Raw genomic sequence first — 18,942 nt, 5'->3', positions numbered from 1 at the left:
TTTAATGATGCCTTCTTGAAGTCAAATTAACTGCTTGCAAATTTAAAAAAGTGAAGCGCAAACAATTGTATATTCATTTAAAAGTGCATGCCAACACCCAAGGTGTGCGCTGCTACTGCGCCCTTTACGATCGCAACGCCGGACAACATAAAACAACAAATGATAGCAGTTGGCCGATATTTTTGGCAGCACACCAAAAGCACCACTTGACGCCGTGTCGATAGTTGTCATATCGCTTAGCTTTTACATACTTTTTCTTGATTACTCTTTCAATGGTTTTACGAGTGTTGGTTTTTTCCACTTTGTTTCATATTTGCTTTAATTTCATTTTCATTTTTTTCCAAATATTAACGCTCTGATCGACTTTCTTGGTTGCGGTGAAACGCATTCAAAATATTTAACGCGACGCGAATACACGTCCGGCGGGCACTACTAGATGACAACGATGACAATAAAATTATATTCGCTGAGAATTGTTAAACAGAACGCTTCAGTCCTCTATTAATTTTGTAACCGCGAGTGTATGACGAAATTTCTCTTTCTATTCTATTGGTTCAATGAAAATTAGTATCGAATGAATGAAAAGAAGTGTTAACGTGGTGTAAAACAATAACAAAATATTAATTTGTGAATAAAATAATCCGTGTTAAATCATATTCCCCTTGCCTTGCATAATAAATGCGTCCGTTCCAAAGATTTTCTACTATTTCGCTGCTACTTTGTCTTCTTATAGTATGTCAAATTGTTCATCACAGTCATGGTCAGTTCATCGACGATTCAGAAACCGATCCAGATGATGAAGAGGATGAAAGTGTCGAGGATGAGACGCCGGAAGAGAAAGCAGCACGTAAAAACATACAGGAGGATTCCAATCTAACTGTGGTATGTTCACAATATATGTATATATATATCAGTTAGACTAATATATGTATGTACATATATGAGATTTTCTCGGTAAATTAGATATACAATAATGAATTCAATACACAAAGAATTAGAAATTTCTTTTAAAACGTTTGAAAATCATATACCACATACGTTTGTGGAAACGCTGAAGTAACGTGATTTTTTAGAGTATTTCTATTTTAGAATTATAGTAATGATAGAATTAAAGGCATCGTCGAAAACTAAGTTTAACAAGTCTTGAACAAGCTTTGTTCTTAATAAAGAGAGCGAATCATAATAATTCAAAGGAAAAAGTTATGTCAAGATTGGTTCGTACTGATTGCTTGATAAGCTAGATGAAAAATATTGTCGACATTCAAAGCTTACAGTTTTAATGGCCTACTTTCTGAAATACAAAACATGTTAGTTTATATCGAGTTTTAAGTGAATTCGACTTATTTTTAAAATCAATATTTACTTGCTTACATCTATTTCTCTCAATTCTTCGTATATGTAGTTTCCTATGTTAAATCCAGCGATTGGTTTAATTATTGATTTTGTTTATTATGGATATATACATATCATTCATTTTTTTTTTATTAATAAAAAATGTATTTTGATAAAAACGAAAAGGAATATAGAATATAATTTCACAATATTTTAATTCAAAATAAAAATGAAATTTTATTTGCATATACAATGCTTTAAAATATCTACTCGCAAACAACTCCGAATTACAAATTGTTATTATTGGAAATACGATCTGTATCCACATGTAACGCACTTACGTTATCATGTCAAATTGCGCTCGGCGGATATATGCCAACGCTCTTACTGCCATGCTACATATCTACATATGTATATACTAATGTTATGTCCGATATCAAGGATAAATTAATTGCCAAATATGGTTATCCGGCGGAAGTTCACTATGTCACCACTGAAGATGGATATATACTAACTATGCACCGCATCCGCCGACAAGGCGCTCAACCATTCCTCTTACAACACGGACTTGTTGATAGCTCAGCTGGTTACGTTATAATGGGGCCGAATATCAGTTTAGGTAAGTGAATGCGAACAAAGTTTTGCGTTGTACAGAATGACTTAACTTATTTACTCAACAATATTATGAAATTGGCTTTGTTATTTTTGTTATAACTGTAATTGTTTTTACTACTGCTAAGAAGTTAGGGATCCATACTAAAACTCCAACAATGCAACCCAAGGTGTGAAAAAATTACAAAAAAACTTTCTTAATTCGCATGCGCTGCGAAAACTATTGGTTATAGAACAAAATAATGTATTACATATTTGCAGATCATATAATTATCAACAAAAAAAGTCGCGAAAGCATATTGCCTAGCTATTATAGTTTATCACAATAAGTGTTTTTATCATTAAAAAATATATACAGTTGTGTTCAAAATAATAGGAGTGTATCAATAAAACTAATAATAAATTAAAAAATTGGAAATTATGACTAGTATATGTATTAGTTTAGTTAATATTTAGTCGAGTCACCGCTATTTTTTATTACTGCAGCAGATCTGCGGGACATGGGATCGATCAGATCACGATACCTTTTCAGCGGGATTTGCTGGCATGTCTCGTGGACTGTGCTCCATAATTCCCTTGTATTTGATGGTCTACGGTCAGCAACACCTTTTTTAATATCTGTCCATAAGGTTTCTAAGCAATTAAGGTCAGGCAATTGAGCAGGCCACGACATAACCTCAATTTTATTGACCCGAAGCCATTCCTTTGCAGATTTAATTGTATGTTTCGGGTCGTTATCTTGCAGAAACAACCACTTTAAGGGCATATTCCATTCTGCGTATGACAGCATAACTTTTTCAATATATCCACATACACATACTGATCCATGGTTTATTTTATGAGATGGATTGGTGCCACGCCGTTGTACGAGATATTTTCCCACTAAGCACCACCATGTTTGACGGTCTTAAGAGTGTATTGCGGATTATATTCCGTATTTGGTGGACGACGGATATACTGCCTAGACCCTGTGCTACCAAATAAAACTACCTTATATTCCTCTGTCCACAAAATATTTTTCCATTTCTCCGGTTGCCAGTTGCCACGTTCCTTAGCGAATTGGGGCTTTGCTCTAATTATGTTTCTTTGTCAACAATGGAACTTTTCGCAAACTCCGCGCAAATAAATTATATTCTACATTAACATTAAGATCTAGACGCGTCTTTATTTCTCTAGACGATGCTTTGGAATCCTTTTTAATCGACTGAAGTATGCGTCGATCGATTTCTTCAGTAGTTTTGCGTTTTCGTCCACGTGTTTCGGCTTTATTTTTGTAGGACAGGGAATTTGATATCATTTGATCAAAGAACCCGAGTATTTCTTTAATTTCTTTATAAGTTTCCCCGTTTTTTCTAAGATTTTTAATGGTTTCACGGTTTTTGTCGCTGCGATGTTTTTCTCTACCCATTAATTAAAATAAAGGACTTATCCTTTAAAAAATTACCACCGTTTTAATTTTTTTGTTTTTACTTTTTAGTTTTTTACAGATTTTGTTTAAGTAAAAATGTAGTATTATACTCGTACCACTTGGTAGCTCACACTCCTATTTTTTTGAACAGCGCAATTCAGTGACCGACATATATTTGAACTCATAACATTGGAAATAATGTAAACAGCTGAGGTTTATTTCTTTTGTTTTACTCGCGGAATATCGTTAGAAATACTTCTTGAAAGGTGCTTGACGTTCATGTTCTGATATGATAATTTTTTTGGGTTAATTATTTTTCTCAGGAGCACTCCTATTATTTTGAACACAGCTGTATATATAAATGCATATCGGTGGCAAAAGCTTTTTTATTTATACTTTGAAATTAATCCTTATCAAAACAAATTACTTCATATTTAGTATAGTACTTAAATACCAATATATGTATAACTTTTTGAATTATTCAATTTGGTCAAGTTATTTGAGTGTGTACAAAATTATAACTTTTGAAATAATTGTTTAATACCCGTGCTAAGCCGGGGCGGTCTGTTAGTAAAATGTACGATTTTCTATTATTCTAGCAGATCTTATGCCGAATATATCCGCCCGGTATTTGGTCAATGTGTGTGATAGTTGAATGAAATTATTGTTGGTTAGCAATGAATATAAATAAAATCGGTCTAAAACTTGGCCTTATTTCCCTAATAGAAAGATTTCTAATGCTGTAGTCTCCTTGATGTAGATAAAATTACATCTACACCCCTATTCCGTGCACTTGACAAATTCAACATATTTTTAATTTGTCAAAATTTTAAATTTATCAAGCATTTCGTATTCTGTGTCCGAAATAAAAAGCTCTCTTCTTTATAAGTTGTTAAGATGTCAAATGCTCTTGACAGTGCTCCTTATGAATTAAATATCTGATTGTGCATCTTGTTGTGAAAATGGAAGATATTTTACTTTTGTTATTATTGTTAAACGAAGACGAAAATTGTAAGAATAGGAATCGCGCGCGGCATTTAAAATGTTTACGCGACGATAGCAATCCATTTTCTTTGAACGAGAATACTTGTACCTTTGTCCAAGAAGAAACTTTTATAAAAAAATTTAAGCAAATTTATTTGAAATATATCCAGATTTTTTAGAAAATTTGGCATAAAAAGCACCATAGGAGCAATTGACTACATTGTTTTGTTTACCACACGTGTGGAGAAAAGCTTTGCGAATTGAAGCTTTTACTTGTATCCTTTTATCAAGATTGTCACAGAATACCAAAATATTTCTCGCTTGATAAATATTTGAGTTAATTTTCGATATTTTATTAATTTGTCAAGTGCACAGAATAGGGGTGCTTATACATATGTGTTATTTAGGTTAGCTAAAGTCCACAATAAATTAATGTTTACATCTTCAATTTGACTTAAATATTACTTTAATTTTATTTGCAGCTTATCTTCTTGCAGATTATAAGTACGATGTATGGCTCGGAAACGCCCGGGGTAATCGCTACTCTCGAAATCATACAAAGCTTGATCCAGATGGTAAAAAATTCTGGGACTTCAGTTGGCATGAGATTGGCATATACGATCTGCCCGCAATGATCGATTATGTATTAAAATCTACTGGGTTCAAAAGAATACAATATGCGGGTCACTCTCAAGTAACCAGATTTAAACAATTAATTCCTATAGCATTAATATAATAACAGAAGAACAAACCCGTTTTCGTAACGGAATATTTTAGGGTTGCACTGCGTTCTTCGTAATGTGTTCGCGACGCCCAGAGTATAATAAAAAAGTGATTATGATGCAAGCAATGGCACCTGCGGTGTATGCCTCGGAGACAGAGGAGCACCCATATATCCGTGCCATTAATTTATATTTCCGCGTGAGTATAGAATATCTAATATCAATGCATCTTTTAATATTAATTTGTTATTGTTTTTATTTAATAAATCAGAGTTTGGTTGGTAGCTCAGTTACGGAAATGTTTAATGGAGAGTTTCGATTTCTCTGCCGCATGACTGAGGAAACAGAACGACTGTGTATTGAGGCGGTATTTGGAATAGTGGGACGAAATTGGAACGAATTTAATAGGGTAGGTTCATAACTAGATATAAGAGGAAATCCGCCATTGGCTGTTATTATATATTATATGAAAATACCTTATCAGATTGTAAGTACCATGCCATATTAACATGAAAGATTTTCTAAGACAAAAAGCATTATTTCTTAATACTTTTTCAAATTGAAATACAAACATATGTGAACGAAATTATAAAAAAGAACTTTAGAACGTGGTCGTAAATTCAATATAATTTTAAATATCATAGAGCTACCATACAATCTAACCGATTGAATAAAAGTTATTCTATGAAAAACTTTTTTATTTGACAATGTATCGAAATTTGGCTTGAATCAAATATCGCAATTTCCAAACAAATTGTTCAGATCGAACACTGTAGCATATATCCGCTATTCAAACTGACCGATCAAAATTAATTTGAAGATTATGCTCTCTGGTGTGTTTTGATTTTTATCAACCAATTTTTACAGCTCCTATCGTAATGAATAAAATCAAAGCTATGACAAATGTGGCTATAGACAGATAAACATTTCAATATTATTGATATTTATACATTGCATTGATATTATCCATTAAAACAACATATTCATACGAGATAGTAATTTTTAATAGCAAAATTAGTAATCAATAAAACCAAAATTTGGTGAGAGGTATTAAAAAAGTTCCTGCGAAAAGTATAATAATTTTTATTAGTCTTATCAGGCAGGCTGAAAAGTTTGTTATGTGATAGATTTTGCATCAGTATTTAGTTATTTTTATTTTATTTCGAACATTGCTAAACTTACTCTTTTCTTTATAGAAAATGTTTCCAGTTATTTTGGGTCACTACCCCGCCGGTGTTGCGGCTAAACAAGTAAAACATTTCATACAAATCATCAAATATGGACGTTTTGCACCTTACAGTTACAGTAGTAACAAAAATTTAGCACTATATAAAGAACACATACCACCGCGTTATAACCTCTCTCTGGTAACAGTTCCTACCTATGTCTATTATTCAAGTAACGATTTACTTTGCCACCCCAGCGATGTCGAGGCAATGTATAAGGACCTGGGTAATCCAAAAGGAAAATACTTGATACCAATGGAGGAGTTCAATCATATGGATTTCCTGTGGGCAATGAACGTGAGGAAACTGGTTTATGCACGCATGTTACGAGTACTGGGAAAAATAACGGACCACAAAAAGGGTAATAGTACCAATAGTCTTGCAAATAAGAATGTCCCACAAAACCGGAGGCGGAGAAGATGATCATAGAAATACTTAGTAGATAATCTGAATGTTAATTTATTCTAACTTTTAAGTACTCTAAGTAATTTGAAAGATAAAGCTTTTCTAGAATATGTCACTATTTATTTTCTCATAGTTATATAAAAAGAGTTAAGTTATATTAAGCTTATTAGTAAACAACCCTTTAAAAGCTTAAGGAATCGTCTCCGTGTGAAATTTTCGAGAACCCGATTTCTTTTTGTTGCATTATCGGATAGTATACACTAATAAACGTTCTCTCAAATTTTGAAACGAAATTCAAATTATAACGGTCGCTACAGCGTTTCTTGTAAAAAAAGAACAGAGTGGTGAACTTAGCAACTCATTCGCGATAGCGCTATAGAAGCTTTTTTTAAATCTTCCTATTTTTTCAACTAAAAACTGCCAAAATCGATACTTTTCATTCAAACCGCCGCCTTTTTGTCAAAGTTTATAAAAAAAAACAAAAAAGTTTCAGCTCACGCTGAGACGATCCCTTATTTGAAAATTATGTTTTAATTTTAAAGATATTATATTATTCTACACAAAAATGAATAAAAACAAGTAAGGAAGGGCTAAGTTCGGGTGTCACCGAACATTTTCTACTCTCGCATTATAAAGTGACAATCGAGATTTCATTATACGTCATTTACATATTTTTCAAATACCGTATTTTTGTAAAGTTTTATTCCGCTATCATCATTGGTTCCTAATGTACTATATATTATACAGAGAAGGCATCAGATGGAATTCAAAATAGCGTTATATTGGAAGAAGGCGTGGTTGTGAACCGATTTCACCCATATTTCGTACATGTCATCAGGGTGTTAAGACATTTTTATATACCGAATTTCATTGAAATCGGTAGAGTAGTTCCTGAGATATGGTTTTTGGTCCATAAGTGGGCGAGGCCACGCCCATTTGCAATTTAAAAAAAAAAGCCTGGGTGCAACTTCCTTCTGCAATTTCTTCCGTAAAATTTAGTGTTTCTGACGTTTTTTGTTAGTCCGTTAACGCACCTTTAGTGATTTTCAACATAACCTTTGTATGGGAGGTGGGCGTGGTTATTATCCGATTTCTTCCATTTTTGAACTGTATATGGAAATGCCTGAAGAAAACGACTCGGTAGAGTTTGGTTGACATAGCTATAGTAGTTTCCGAGATACGTAGAAAAACTTAGTAGGGGGCGGGGCCACGCCCACTTTTCCAAAAAAATTGCGTCCAAATATGCCCCTGCCTAATGCGATCCTTTGTGCCAAATTTCATTTTATTATCTTTATTTATGGCTTAGTTAAGACACTTTATAGGTTTTCGGTTTCCGCCATTTTGTGGGCGTGGCAGTGGGCCGATTTTGCCCATCTTCGAACTTAACCTTCTTATGGAGCCAAGGAATACGTGTACCAAGTTTCATCATGATATCTCAATTTTTACTCAAGTTACAGCTTGCACGGACGGACGGACGGACAGACAGACATCCGGATTTCGACTCTACTCGTCACCCTGATCACTTTGGTATATATAACCCTATATCTGACTCTTTTAGTTTTAGGACTTACAAACAACCGTTATATGAACAAAACTATAATACTCTCCGCAACATTGTTGCGAGAGTATAACAAAAACAAAACCGTTAACTTCGGCTTAACCGAAGCGAAGGTGCATTTCTTTTAGCAACTATGTGTTCAGTTTGTATGGAAGCTATATGCTATAGTAATCCGATCTGAACAATTTCTTCGGAGATTATATTGTTGCCTTAAAAAATAAGCTATACCAAATTTCGTGAATATGGGATGTTCGAGCAAGCAAATAACTGCGACAATATTGCAACCCTGATGTTTTTTTGCAGATACTCAGCTGATACTTAAACAAATATTTTGCAAATATTTTACGCAGCGTGCAGGTGCATTGGAGAATTGAAGTTTAAGAAGTCTTAAAAATGATTTTTTAATTAATTTAACAGTGGGTAACTAGGTGGATAGTGAGTGTAGTTCGCATCTCAAATACAAAAAAGCAAGGAAACAAAGTTTTGCGTAAAAAAGTGGCTTATGACCGAAATTTTAAAGAAGAGGGCAATAGTAAAATCTCAAAACTTTAAAACCATTCGATTTTGTCCTCCAGATATATATTTATCACATTTTCGAATGTCTCGTGAAACGCCATTAATGATAATAATTAGTTATAGGCAAAAATAAAGAGCGATTTCGCTTGCCTCATTTTTTCCATCATAAATTTTGTTGATGCGGATTTTGTCACTTTTGCGCGCAAGAAATGTCAAAATTTGAGTTGCTCGAACGTTTGACATTTGCAAAAATCGCTACATTTTTGCGTCGAACATGATGCTTTGCAATATTGCCGCAGTGATTGAGACTCGAACATCCCCTATATCTTGTCAAAAGCAAAAGTTTTCCATACCAGCACTAGATTCCTATCGTTCAGTTTGTATAGCAATTATATGATATAGGAAGCTGATCTGAACAATTTCTTCGTATATTACATTATTATTTTAGAAAATAACCTGTGCCATCTTTTGTGAAGATTCATTGTCAAATGTGAAAGTTTTCCCTACGAGAACTTGATTTCGATCCTTCAGTTTGTATGGCAGCTATATGTTATAGTGGTCTGATATCGGCAGTTCCGGCCCATGAGTAGCTTCTAGAAGAGAAAATTATGTTTGCAAAATTTCAAACTTTAAAATCTAAGGGACTACATAGTCATCATTTATATACTATATACACTTTATAAGGTCTTACATCTCTATTCTGTGCTGAAAATCAATAAAAATATTTATCAAATTAGAAATATTTTGGTATTCGAAGACAATCTTGATAAAAGTAAAAGCTTCAGTTCGCAAAGCTTTTCGCCACACGTGTGGTGAACAAAATAATGTAAATAGAAACAGCTGATTTCCATTCAAATTATGTTTATTCGTTAAAATGGACTTGTGGGCACACAGACAAGAAGTATCACATCTGGCAGCACTGTTTGTCAGTTCTTCAGCTATTTGATTCTCTTTGTATTCTTCTTGGAAATTTACAGTTTCAACTGAATTCTAAGTTTTTAGTTTTAAGAAGCGTCACTTCTTGTACGGACGCCAACAAGTGAACAAGTCTTTTGAATTATCTTAATAAATAATCGTTTTTAATAATTAATGTGGTCTTTTATTACCGGCACATAATTGGTGACCCCTACGATTTAACAAGACACGTTAAATGGACCAACAGAAAAATTGTACAACGAAATCAAGCGATGGGTGCCCAGGTTCGCAAGACGAAAACCCCACCGAGGAATTTTTTGAAGCAAATACGCCTTTTCAGCTCCCACCACTGCAAACTACGCACATCGACCGATTCGAACGAATCGAACTGCCGCCGTTTTGGAACCAGTAGGTTCAATTGTGGTTTGCTGCCGTCGAAGCACAATTCAAGCTCAGAAAAATTACAACGGTCGCAATGAAGTACTATGCAGTGATAGCTCGCTTCGACCAAGAAATACTCATCGTTGTTGAAAACATTATTTACAATCCGCCCGAGACAGATATGTAAGTATATCATACTTAAGCAAGCACTGCTTAATCATTATGCCATTCCTCAGGAACGCCGTTTCAAAATGTTGCTATCCGGCGTCGAACTACGTGATCGACGGCAGTCTGAACTGCTGGCAGAAATCCACCGCCTGGGAGGAAACCATTTAGATGCAGCATTTGTGCGCACTATTTGGTTTGACCGTCCTCCACTACAGATACAACTAGCACTTGCTGCCACAGGTGAAGAAAACAATGCTAATCTCGCGCGAACATCAGATCGCCTCATGGAAGTTCAGCGAGGACATGCAAGCCTTGGTATAATGGCTGTGACCCACAAATCCGCTGCTAATCTTCTTCTTCTTAATTGGCGCAGACACCGCTTACGCGATTATAGCCGAGGTAACAACAGCGCGCCAGTCGTTTCTTCTTTTCGCTACGTGGCGCCAATTGGATATTCCAAGCGTAGCCAGGTCCTTCTCCACCTGGTCCTTCCAACGGAGTGGAGGTCTTCCTCTTCCTCTGCTTCCCCCGGCGGGTACTGCGTCGAATACTTTCAGAGCTGGAGTGTTTTCGTCCATTCGGACAACATGACCTAGCCAGCGTAGCCGCTGTCTTTTAATTCAACGCGCAAAGGACCAGAAATCTTTCGCAGAACATTTCTCTCGAAAACTCGAAACGTCGACTCATCAGTTGTTGACATCGTCCAAGCCTCTGCACCATATAGCAGGACGGGAATTATGAGTGACTTATAGAGTTTGGTTTTTGTTTGTCGAGAGAGGACTTTGCTTCTCAATTGCCTACTCAGTCCGAAGTAGCACCTGTTGGCAAGAGTTATCCTGCGTTGGATTTCTAGGCTGACATTGTTGGTGGTGTTTACGCTGGTTCCAAGATAGACGAAATTATCTACAACTTCAAAGTTATGACTGTCAACAGTGACGTGAGTGCCAAGTCGCGAATGCGACGACTGTTTGTTTGATGACAGAAGATATTTCGTCTTGCCCTCGTTTACTGCCAAACCCATTTTCTGTGCTTCCTTGTCCAGCCTGGAGAAAGCAGAACTAACGGCGTGGGTGTTGAGGCCGATGATATCAATATCATCGGCATACGCCAGCAGCTGTACACTCTTATAGAAGATGGTACCTTCTCTATTTAGTTCTGCAGCTCGAACTATTTTCTCCAGAAGCAGGTTGAAGAAGTCGCACGATAGGGAGTCACCTTGTCTGAAACCTCGTTTGGTATCGAACGGCTCGGAGAGGTCCTTCCCGATCCTGACGGAGCTTTTGGTGTTACTCAACGTCAGTTTGCACAGCCGTATTAGTTTTGCGGGGATACCAAATTCAGACATCGCGGCATAAAGGCAGCTCCTTTTCGTGCTTTCGAAAGCAGCTTTGAAATCGACGAAAAGGTGGTGTGTGTCGATTCTTCTTTCACGGGTCTTTTCCAAGATTTGGCGCATGGTGAATATCTGGTCGGTTGTAGATTTTCCAGGTCTAAAGCCACACTGATAAGGTCCAATCAGTTTGTTGACGGTGGGCTTTACTCTTTCACACAATACGCTCGATAGAACCTTATATGCGATGTTGAGGAGGCTAATCCCACGGTAGTTGGCGCAGATTGTGGAGTCTCCTTTTTTATGGATTGGGCATAGCACACTTAAATTCCAATCGTTGGGCATGCTTTCGTCCGACCATATTCTACAAGGAAGCTGATGCATGCTCCCTATCAGTTCTTCGCCTACGTATTTGAATAGCTCGGCTGCAATCCATCGGCGCCCGCCGCTAGAGAAGTGTTTCCTCCATAATTTAAGTATGCTCTGTGCATCGGTGACTAGATCACCTTTGGGGGTTCTACAAGAGTATGCTCCGGTCTTGAAACCTTCTGTAAGCCGCCGCATTTTTTCATAGAATTTTCCAGCATTACTCCTGTCGGCCAGCTTATCAAGCTCTTCATACTCACGCATTTCGGCCTCTGTTTTTTCTGTCTGCAAATGCGTCTCGCTTCCCTCTTCATCTCTCGGTATCTATCCCATCCCGCATGTGTTGTGGTCGATCGTAACGTTGCGAGGTAGGCAGTCTGTTTTCTCTCCCCTGCGACACGGCACCCCTCGTCGTACCAGCTGTTCTTTTGCATTTTCCGAAAACCAATTTCGATTTCCAAGCTGACATTGTTTGTGGTGTTTACACTGGTTTCAAGGTAGACGGAATTATCAACGACTTAAATTTATGACTGTCAACAGTGACGTGAGAGCCTAGTAGCGAGTGCGAGGAGGCTTATCCCACGGTAGTTGGCGCATATTGTAGGATCTCCCGTTTTTTTTTTTTATTGTTTAGATCGGATTACTATATCATATAGCTTCCATACAAAATGAACATATAGTTACTAAAAAAAATCCACCTGTGAAAGGTATATTAGCTTCGGTGCAGCCGAAGTTAACGTTTTTTTTTGTTCTGTCTGCAAATTCGTTTTGCTTCCCTGTTCAACTCTCGGTATCTATCTCATCCCGCACGTGTTGTGGTCGATTGTAACGTTGTGAGGTAGACAGTCTGTTTTCTTTCCGCTGCGACACGGCACTCCTCATCGTGCAGCTGTACGTAAAAGCTTGAAATGCTGTCCCACTTACCGAATTGCTGATGATTACTCTCAGAGAGCAGAAGTACAAGCCGACTGGAAAATCTTTCTGACGTCAAACCTTCCTTATGTTTGTTGACGTGCGTATTGTGCTGCACAGAGGCGGATGCATATCTTGGTTGCAAGTGGTCCGAGTCTATGTTAAGGCTTTGGAGACGTGTTCGTCTATCACACCATGATCGATCTGGTTGGTGGCTTTTTGATCCAGAGACAGACAGGTAGTTTGATGAATTTTTCTATATTGGAATCTAGTTCTACAGATGACCATAATTCGCTGCCCAGCGAAGTCGTTCAGATCAACCCTTTTAATAATGTTTCCTAGTGGATGCTGAATTTACCGACTGTAGTGCTAAAGATGTCTTCTTTTCCCACCCTGGCGTTAAAATCGCCAAGCACGATTTTAATATTGTGGCGGGGCAGCTCTCATAGGTGTGCTCCAAGCGCTCATAGAAGGCATCTTTGGTCACATCGTCCTTCTCTTTCGTCGCGGCGTGGGCGCAAATCGGCAATATTTCAACTATCTGTTCCCACGCGGAGATGTTTAGTGTAGCACGAGTGTACGTGGCGGCAGGGAAAACAAATCAGAAGGAGAGAGTAAGGGAAGAAAAGAAAAGAAATGGAATACACATACCTTGAGTACCGAACTACCGCTATTTCAGTAACATGATTTGCAAATGTAATAATTACGCCTATTATTTAAACTCTTAATTACTTATTGTCTTTAGTTTTACCTGGCGTCAATGTAACAACCCACTCACCAAGCCTGTAGCCAAATATAATAAAAACTTGTAAACACAGTAAATTTAAACTTTATTCTTTTGTCCGTGATCTTTACTCTTGCACTCTCGTATTGCTACTATACTCTTACTCGTATGCTTCTTTTTTGTGAATGGGTGACGTCGCTGATATCGACGTTGACGCTTCTTCCTCTTTGCTCTTTGTTGCTGGTTCCCACAAATTCTACTCCAGAAAGTGACTTTAGCAACTGTTTCGAGGACTGTTCTTCGGCTCTGCAACCGTGGGTTAGCATGGGCCGAGAATGCAAAATTTCATCATCCTTTCATTTCATGTCTTTGCTATTGTACATCCATTGGTCTCAAATGAAAGGAGCTTTTCGCGAAAGCTTCGTCTTCCATTCGTTCGCCATGACCAGCGAATTAGACAAAGAGTCAGCTCCATTGGAGAAAGTTTTTTCACGTATGAATATATACCGTGTAACAAAATATCACTTATTTCCTTATGGAGCTTGTATATCTTATTTTTTCCGAAAATGACATTAAGCTTTTTAAAATATGCTTAATTTTGTAAAGTTGATTTAGACGTTTGTACTTCTTCGACAAGGCGGATAGGTTTTTTTATTTCTACACCTCGGATTTCGAGTCTTACAATAACATTTGTAAGACTACAAAAGTTCTGCTTTATATAAGCGAGGCCTGTAATTAAGCGGACAGACTTAAATAGCTCCTGGGACAATCGAATTGCCTCAGTACCGTCGCTATTAAATTAATCTACTACTCTCATTGAAGTAGTAATCAGAATAATAAACAGCAGCTTTTAACCACGTATCCCTGCGTGTTCTGCATGGTTGTGGTGGTAGAGGCGCACCAGGCAGAACTCACTGAAGCTCATTGCGCCGTGATGGAGGCTTCAAAAATTTAAATAACTTAAATGTTCTATAATATTTCATCAAAATTTTAACTTTAAAAATACGTTTTTCATATTTGAAGTGAAACTGTTAACAGTAGAAAACTGTGTCCGCACAAACTGCTTGTCTATGTAATCTATGGAAAGGCGAGGGAAATGCATAATCTTAGGATACATAACTTGGAGAGCATTTACAGCAGCCAGCATATATGACGCTGCATCCTGCATAAAGGAATTGGTATAAATTAAAAAGGGAATATTTTGGGAAAAGGTTAAACTCTTCAAAACTTCTGAAATGCAGGGACTGCCCTGAGTTGAGACTGGAAACCTCTGCCAAATATATGATTACCGGAGCGGATATTTGCTTAGAAATGTATATTGCATATGCCTGGTAAGTATTTTTGATCTACTTGTATACATATGTATACATATTTTAGTTTTTGTTTAACAATATAATATCCAACATTTGCCGCTGAAATAGCTTCATTTAAGAACATAGAAATTCCTCTTTTAAATTTGTTAATATAATTAATTATATGCATAAGATCAGCAAGCATAAGCATGAAAATTTTGGGTTTTGATAGGCTTGATCTCAGAGCTACCAAATACTATCAGACAGGGAGCGTTCAAATTTGTTTTAATTCCTTATGCCTTCCTAAATTTTGAATTGTTTCTGTAAGAGGTAACAATATTTGCGTTGAAGGCATTGGTGGATATGGTATACCAAAACGGCAAAACAAAGTTAAGTTAATTGAACGGTTAGAGTCCAGTTTCCTAAAGGAATATTATCCAAAATCGTCTATTGACCGCCTGGATTTAACTCTGGAGATACAGGTGTTATTGTATGAATACAATTAACTGAAAGTTTAATGTCGGAAATCTGTTCAATTTGAAAGAATTGAACAAATCTGTTGTTCTCGGTATATGCAACAAAAAGAATCTTAGCGGGGTTTATGGTCATACAATCATGTGTAAATGAATGTTAGAAACATCAACGAGAAGAAGAGTAGTCAGCAATCGTCGACCGACGCTGTGACACGTACACCAGGAGATAACATAATATTTTCCGTTTCTTAAAAATCAATTGTTAGAATAACATGAAATACATATGTATTTATTTTTAATTTAATAATCACACACACAAACAAACATTGTTATTGAATATACTATTGAAAATCCTGACAAACGCGTTTTTTATTTAATGTACGGCACGATACGATACGTTAAGAATACGATACGTTAAGAGTAAGTATCTCATTAACAGTTCAGAAGCTGGGAAAGTGTGTGAAATGATGCCACAAATGAACGTAATCACATGAACGCATTAAAATTAGCAAAAAAAGAATCTGTGAAAAAAAGACAAAATTTCAAATCTACAAGTGCAGGAGCGCTAGCGCTCCAACAATCACAATTTCGGCAATCGGCAGTTTTATTTGAATATCAAATTTAAAAAGTGAGTGCGAAAGAATCGTTTCAAGGCAAAATCGACATGAGTAAGAGCGAGAAAATAGCAGTAGTACAACATGCGTATACGACAAAGCGAAATTGCTAAAGTGCAGAAGCAACGCCAACTACTATAGATCGACGTATCAACGTGAAGCAAAACTACCGGGTGTCTCGTCAACGTAGTGGAAAAGGGCAACAAAGAGAAGAAGCAACGTTAAACGATAACAAACGAACGACGTGAAAACCTACGAGTACATATAGTAACACAGCAACGAGAAACATAAACAACGAATGTCAACGGAGATTCACATAAACGAATGCAAACGCAACAACGAAAAATAAGAACAACGAATGTCGACGAATACAAATGTAATAACTAAAAGCAGAAATCAACGAATTGTGAATTGAAAAATCAAAACAAAACGAGAAATAGTAACTGAAATCGAAAATTAACGAGTTTTGAATTACAAAATCAAAACAAAACGAAAAGCAACGATAAGTAAATAAGAAGTTGTGAATATACATATACGTGTAAAATAAAAAAAAATAATAATAAAACAATCCACGATGCCTAAAATAAACGAACTAAAAATCGATCAATAATCAAAACGCAAACGAAAATGTTTGTCAAGTTTCGACGCCGTCAATTCTTACAAATGCATATGTCGGTGGTTTTCGGTCGATTAGAGAAATATCGGACATGATACCGGAGTTTGATCCAACCAATACGCAGTCGCTCACAGTTCAGCAGTTTATTGATTGTGTTAGCAGCGTTATGAGAGCTTACCAACTAGACGAAAAATGTGTTTTAGTAGCGGTTTATGGGCAATTGAAAGGAGTCGCTCGTATATGGTTAGACACTTTACCCAATGTGCACACCAGCTGGGATGATTTCGCTGCGGAATTGAGAAATGAATTTTGCATGTCTTATGATGAAGCTCAAATTCATCGTATGATGAATGAATCGGGACGCAGAACAGGTGAACGTATATAGAGTATAGTATATTTAGAGTTAATGCCCTAGGTAAGCGATTTCAACTAAGTGAACCTGCAATAATCCAATATACGCGACAGGGTTTGAATCATTCCGAGTTACAAAGTGCCATTGCAGCGCAGAGGTTTGAAAGTACGAAGCAAATGCGCGAGATAATTGAAGAGTGGTTAAGAAATCGTGTTACAGTTACTATGTTTAAACAAAATTTTGGAACTAATGCGAAGGACATACTGCAACAGCAAGCAGCGAATAGTGAAAGCGAAAAAATCGTTTGCTACAATTGTGGTGAGATAGGCCACATATCAAGTAAATGTATGAAGGAGCAGAAGCGTTCAAGATGTGCTGATTGTGGTAAAGTGCATGAACGAAACGAACCGATCAATTGTGGTTGGAACCAAGTAGGACATAACGTTCGAAAAGCTGATCTGACACGAGATGAGAAATGTTTTGTTAAGAAAGTTAACGTAAACGGCAGAATTTTTGAAGCGAATCGATACTGGTAGCGAGTGTAGTTTTGTTCGAAAGTCAACGGTCGATATGTTGAGAATTGAACTTGAAGAGTGTTGTGCACATTTAAACGGAATAAGTGGTGGAAGATACATGATGCGAGAGAGGTGTATGCTCGACATAGTAATTGGTGAAGCAAGGGTCAACGTGCTAGTCTATATTGTTGCATATAATATGTTGGAAACTGATTTTCTACTGGGTCAAGATGTCGTAGCGCGTAAAGGCGTGGTGTTTACGGTGGAGAATGGTCAATCAAAGTTGGAACCTGAACGTCGTTATGCTGTTACGTTACCTGATGACGAGTGTTTTACAAATAATGTAAGTAATGCAGATCAAAGGCGTAAGCTGCAAGAGTTACTGGAAAACTACAATGATGTGTTCTCGAGCGGATTAAACGGCATTGTTAAGTCACACTTAATTGAAATGCAAATTGTTTTAAAATCAAAAAAGATTATTGCGTAAGCGCCTTATCGAGTGCCAGCTCCAAAGCGAATGATAATTACACAAATGATTAAAGATCTCGAAGATAACGATATTATAAAAAAATGCTCATTAGAATTTGCAAGCCCGATTGTATTAGTTAAAAAAAAGATATAAGCAATAGACTTTGCGTAGATTACCGTCGTTTAAATTTGTTAATTGAAAAAGAAAATTTTCCGGTTCCAAATATCGAGGAACAACTGTACCAAGCTAAGCAATATAAATTTTTTACGATTCTAGATCTAAATAGTGGATATTGTCAAATCCCAATCGCACCTGAAAGTCGCAAATACACGGCATTCATAACCCCTGATGGCTTGTATGAATTCAAACGCATGCCATTTGGGTTGAAGAATGCGCCGATTGTTTTTCAACGCTTAATGACAAAGATTAAGGACAAGTCCACGAAGACGACCTTATGATTTACATGGATGACATCTTGATAGGTAGTCAAACGTTCGAGCAAATGCTAGAAAAATTGAACAGAGTTTTGACAGTTTTACGTAATGCGGGCTTCACGCTAAATATAAAAAAAAATGCGATTTTATGAAAACGAAGGTATTTCGCCTGGTAAAATCAAAACTCAAGCCGTATCCAAGTTTCAGACATCGGCTAATATAGCAGATATACGCAGATTTTTAGGGTTATGCGGGTACTTTAGAAAATTTGTCCCCGGATATGCTATAATTTCAGAGCCGCTACGCAAACTGCTACGAAAAAATCAAAAATTTGAATGGACGAAAGTGCAAGAATGCGCATTTGAGCAATTAAAGTCTAAATTAGTGTCCCGACCAGTATTGGTAGCATATCGTGTTGATGCAGACCATGAGCTGCACACGGATGCAAGTGCAGTAGGTTTGGCCGGCGTATTATAGCAGCGCGAAAAAGATGATTTTAAGCCAATAGCATATTACAGTAGAGCAACTAGCGTTGACGAACAAAAGTTTCATAGTTATGAACTCGAAACTCTGGCCGTTGTAGAGTCTCTAGAACGATTTCGATATTATATTTATGTA

At 36.8% G+C, this 18,942-nt stretch overlaps 1 protein-coding gene across 1 annotated transcript; it reads left to right on the top strand.

The window, feature by feature from the left end:
• Nucleotides 1-678: 678 nt before the first annotated feature.
• On the top strand, nt 679-6,707 carry LOC126765257 (lipase 1). The gene is made up of 6 exons (XM_050482951.1): nt 679-882; nt 1,774-1,951; nt 4,819-5,030; nt 5,114-5,257; nt 5,330-5,467; nt 6,255-6,707. The coding sequence occupies exons 1-6, from the start codon at nt 679-681 to the stop codon at nt 6,705-6,707; spliced, it is 1,329 nt and encodes a 442-aa protein (XP_050338908.1).
• The last annotated feature ends 12,235 nt before the right edge of the window (nt 6,708-18,942 follow it).

This window comes from Bactrocera neohumeralis, unplaced genomic scaffold, assembly GCF_024586455.1.
Source record: "Bactrocera neohumeralis isolate Rockhampton unplaced genomic scaffold, APGP_CSIRO_Bneo_wtdbg2-racon-allhic-juicebox.fasta_v2 cluster10, whole genome shotgun sequence".
Classification (NCBI taxonomy): domain Eukaryota; kingdom Metazoa; phylum Arthropoda; class Insecta; order Diptera; family Tephritidae; genus Bactrocera; species Bactrocera neohumeralis.
Note: the sequence above shows the minus strand (reverse complement) of the source record. Positions and strands in the feature narration are given on the sequence as shown.

What these genes read in the sequence shown, in the direction of transcription:
- LOC126765257 (XM_050482951.1), top strand. Translation starts at nt 679, where the DNA reads ATGCGTCCGTTCCAAAGATTTTCTACTATTTCGCTGCTACTTTGTCTT. An exon ending in AGGATTCCAATCTAACTGTG is followed by an intron (nt 883 to 1,773) that starts GTATGTTCACAA and finishes TCCGATATCAAG; the next exon opens with GATAAATTAATTGCCAAATA. An exon ending in GGGGCCGAATATCAGTTTAG is followed by an intron (nt 1,952 to 4,818) that starts GTAAGTGAATGC and finishes TTTTATTTGCAG; the next exon opens with CTTATCTTCTTGCAGATTAT.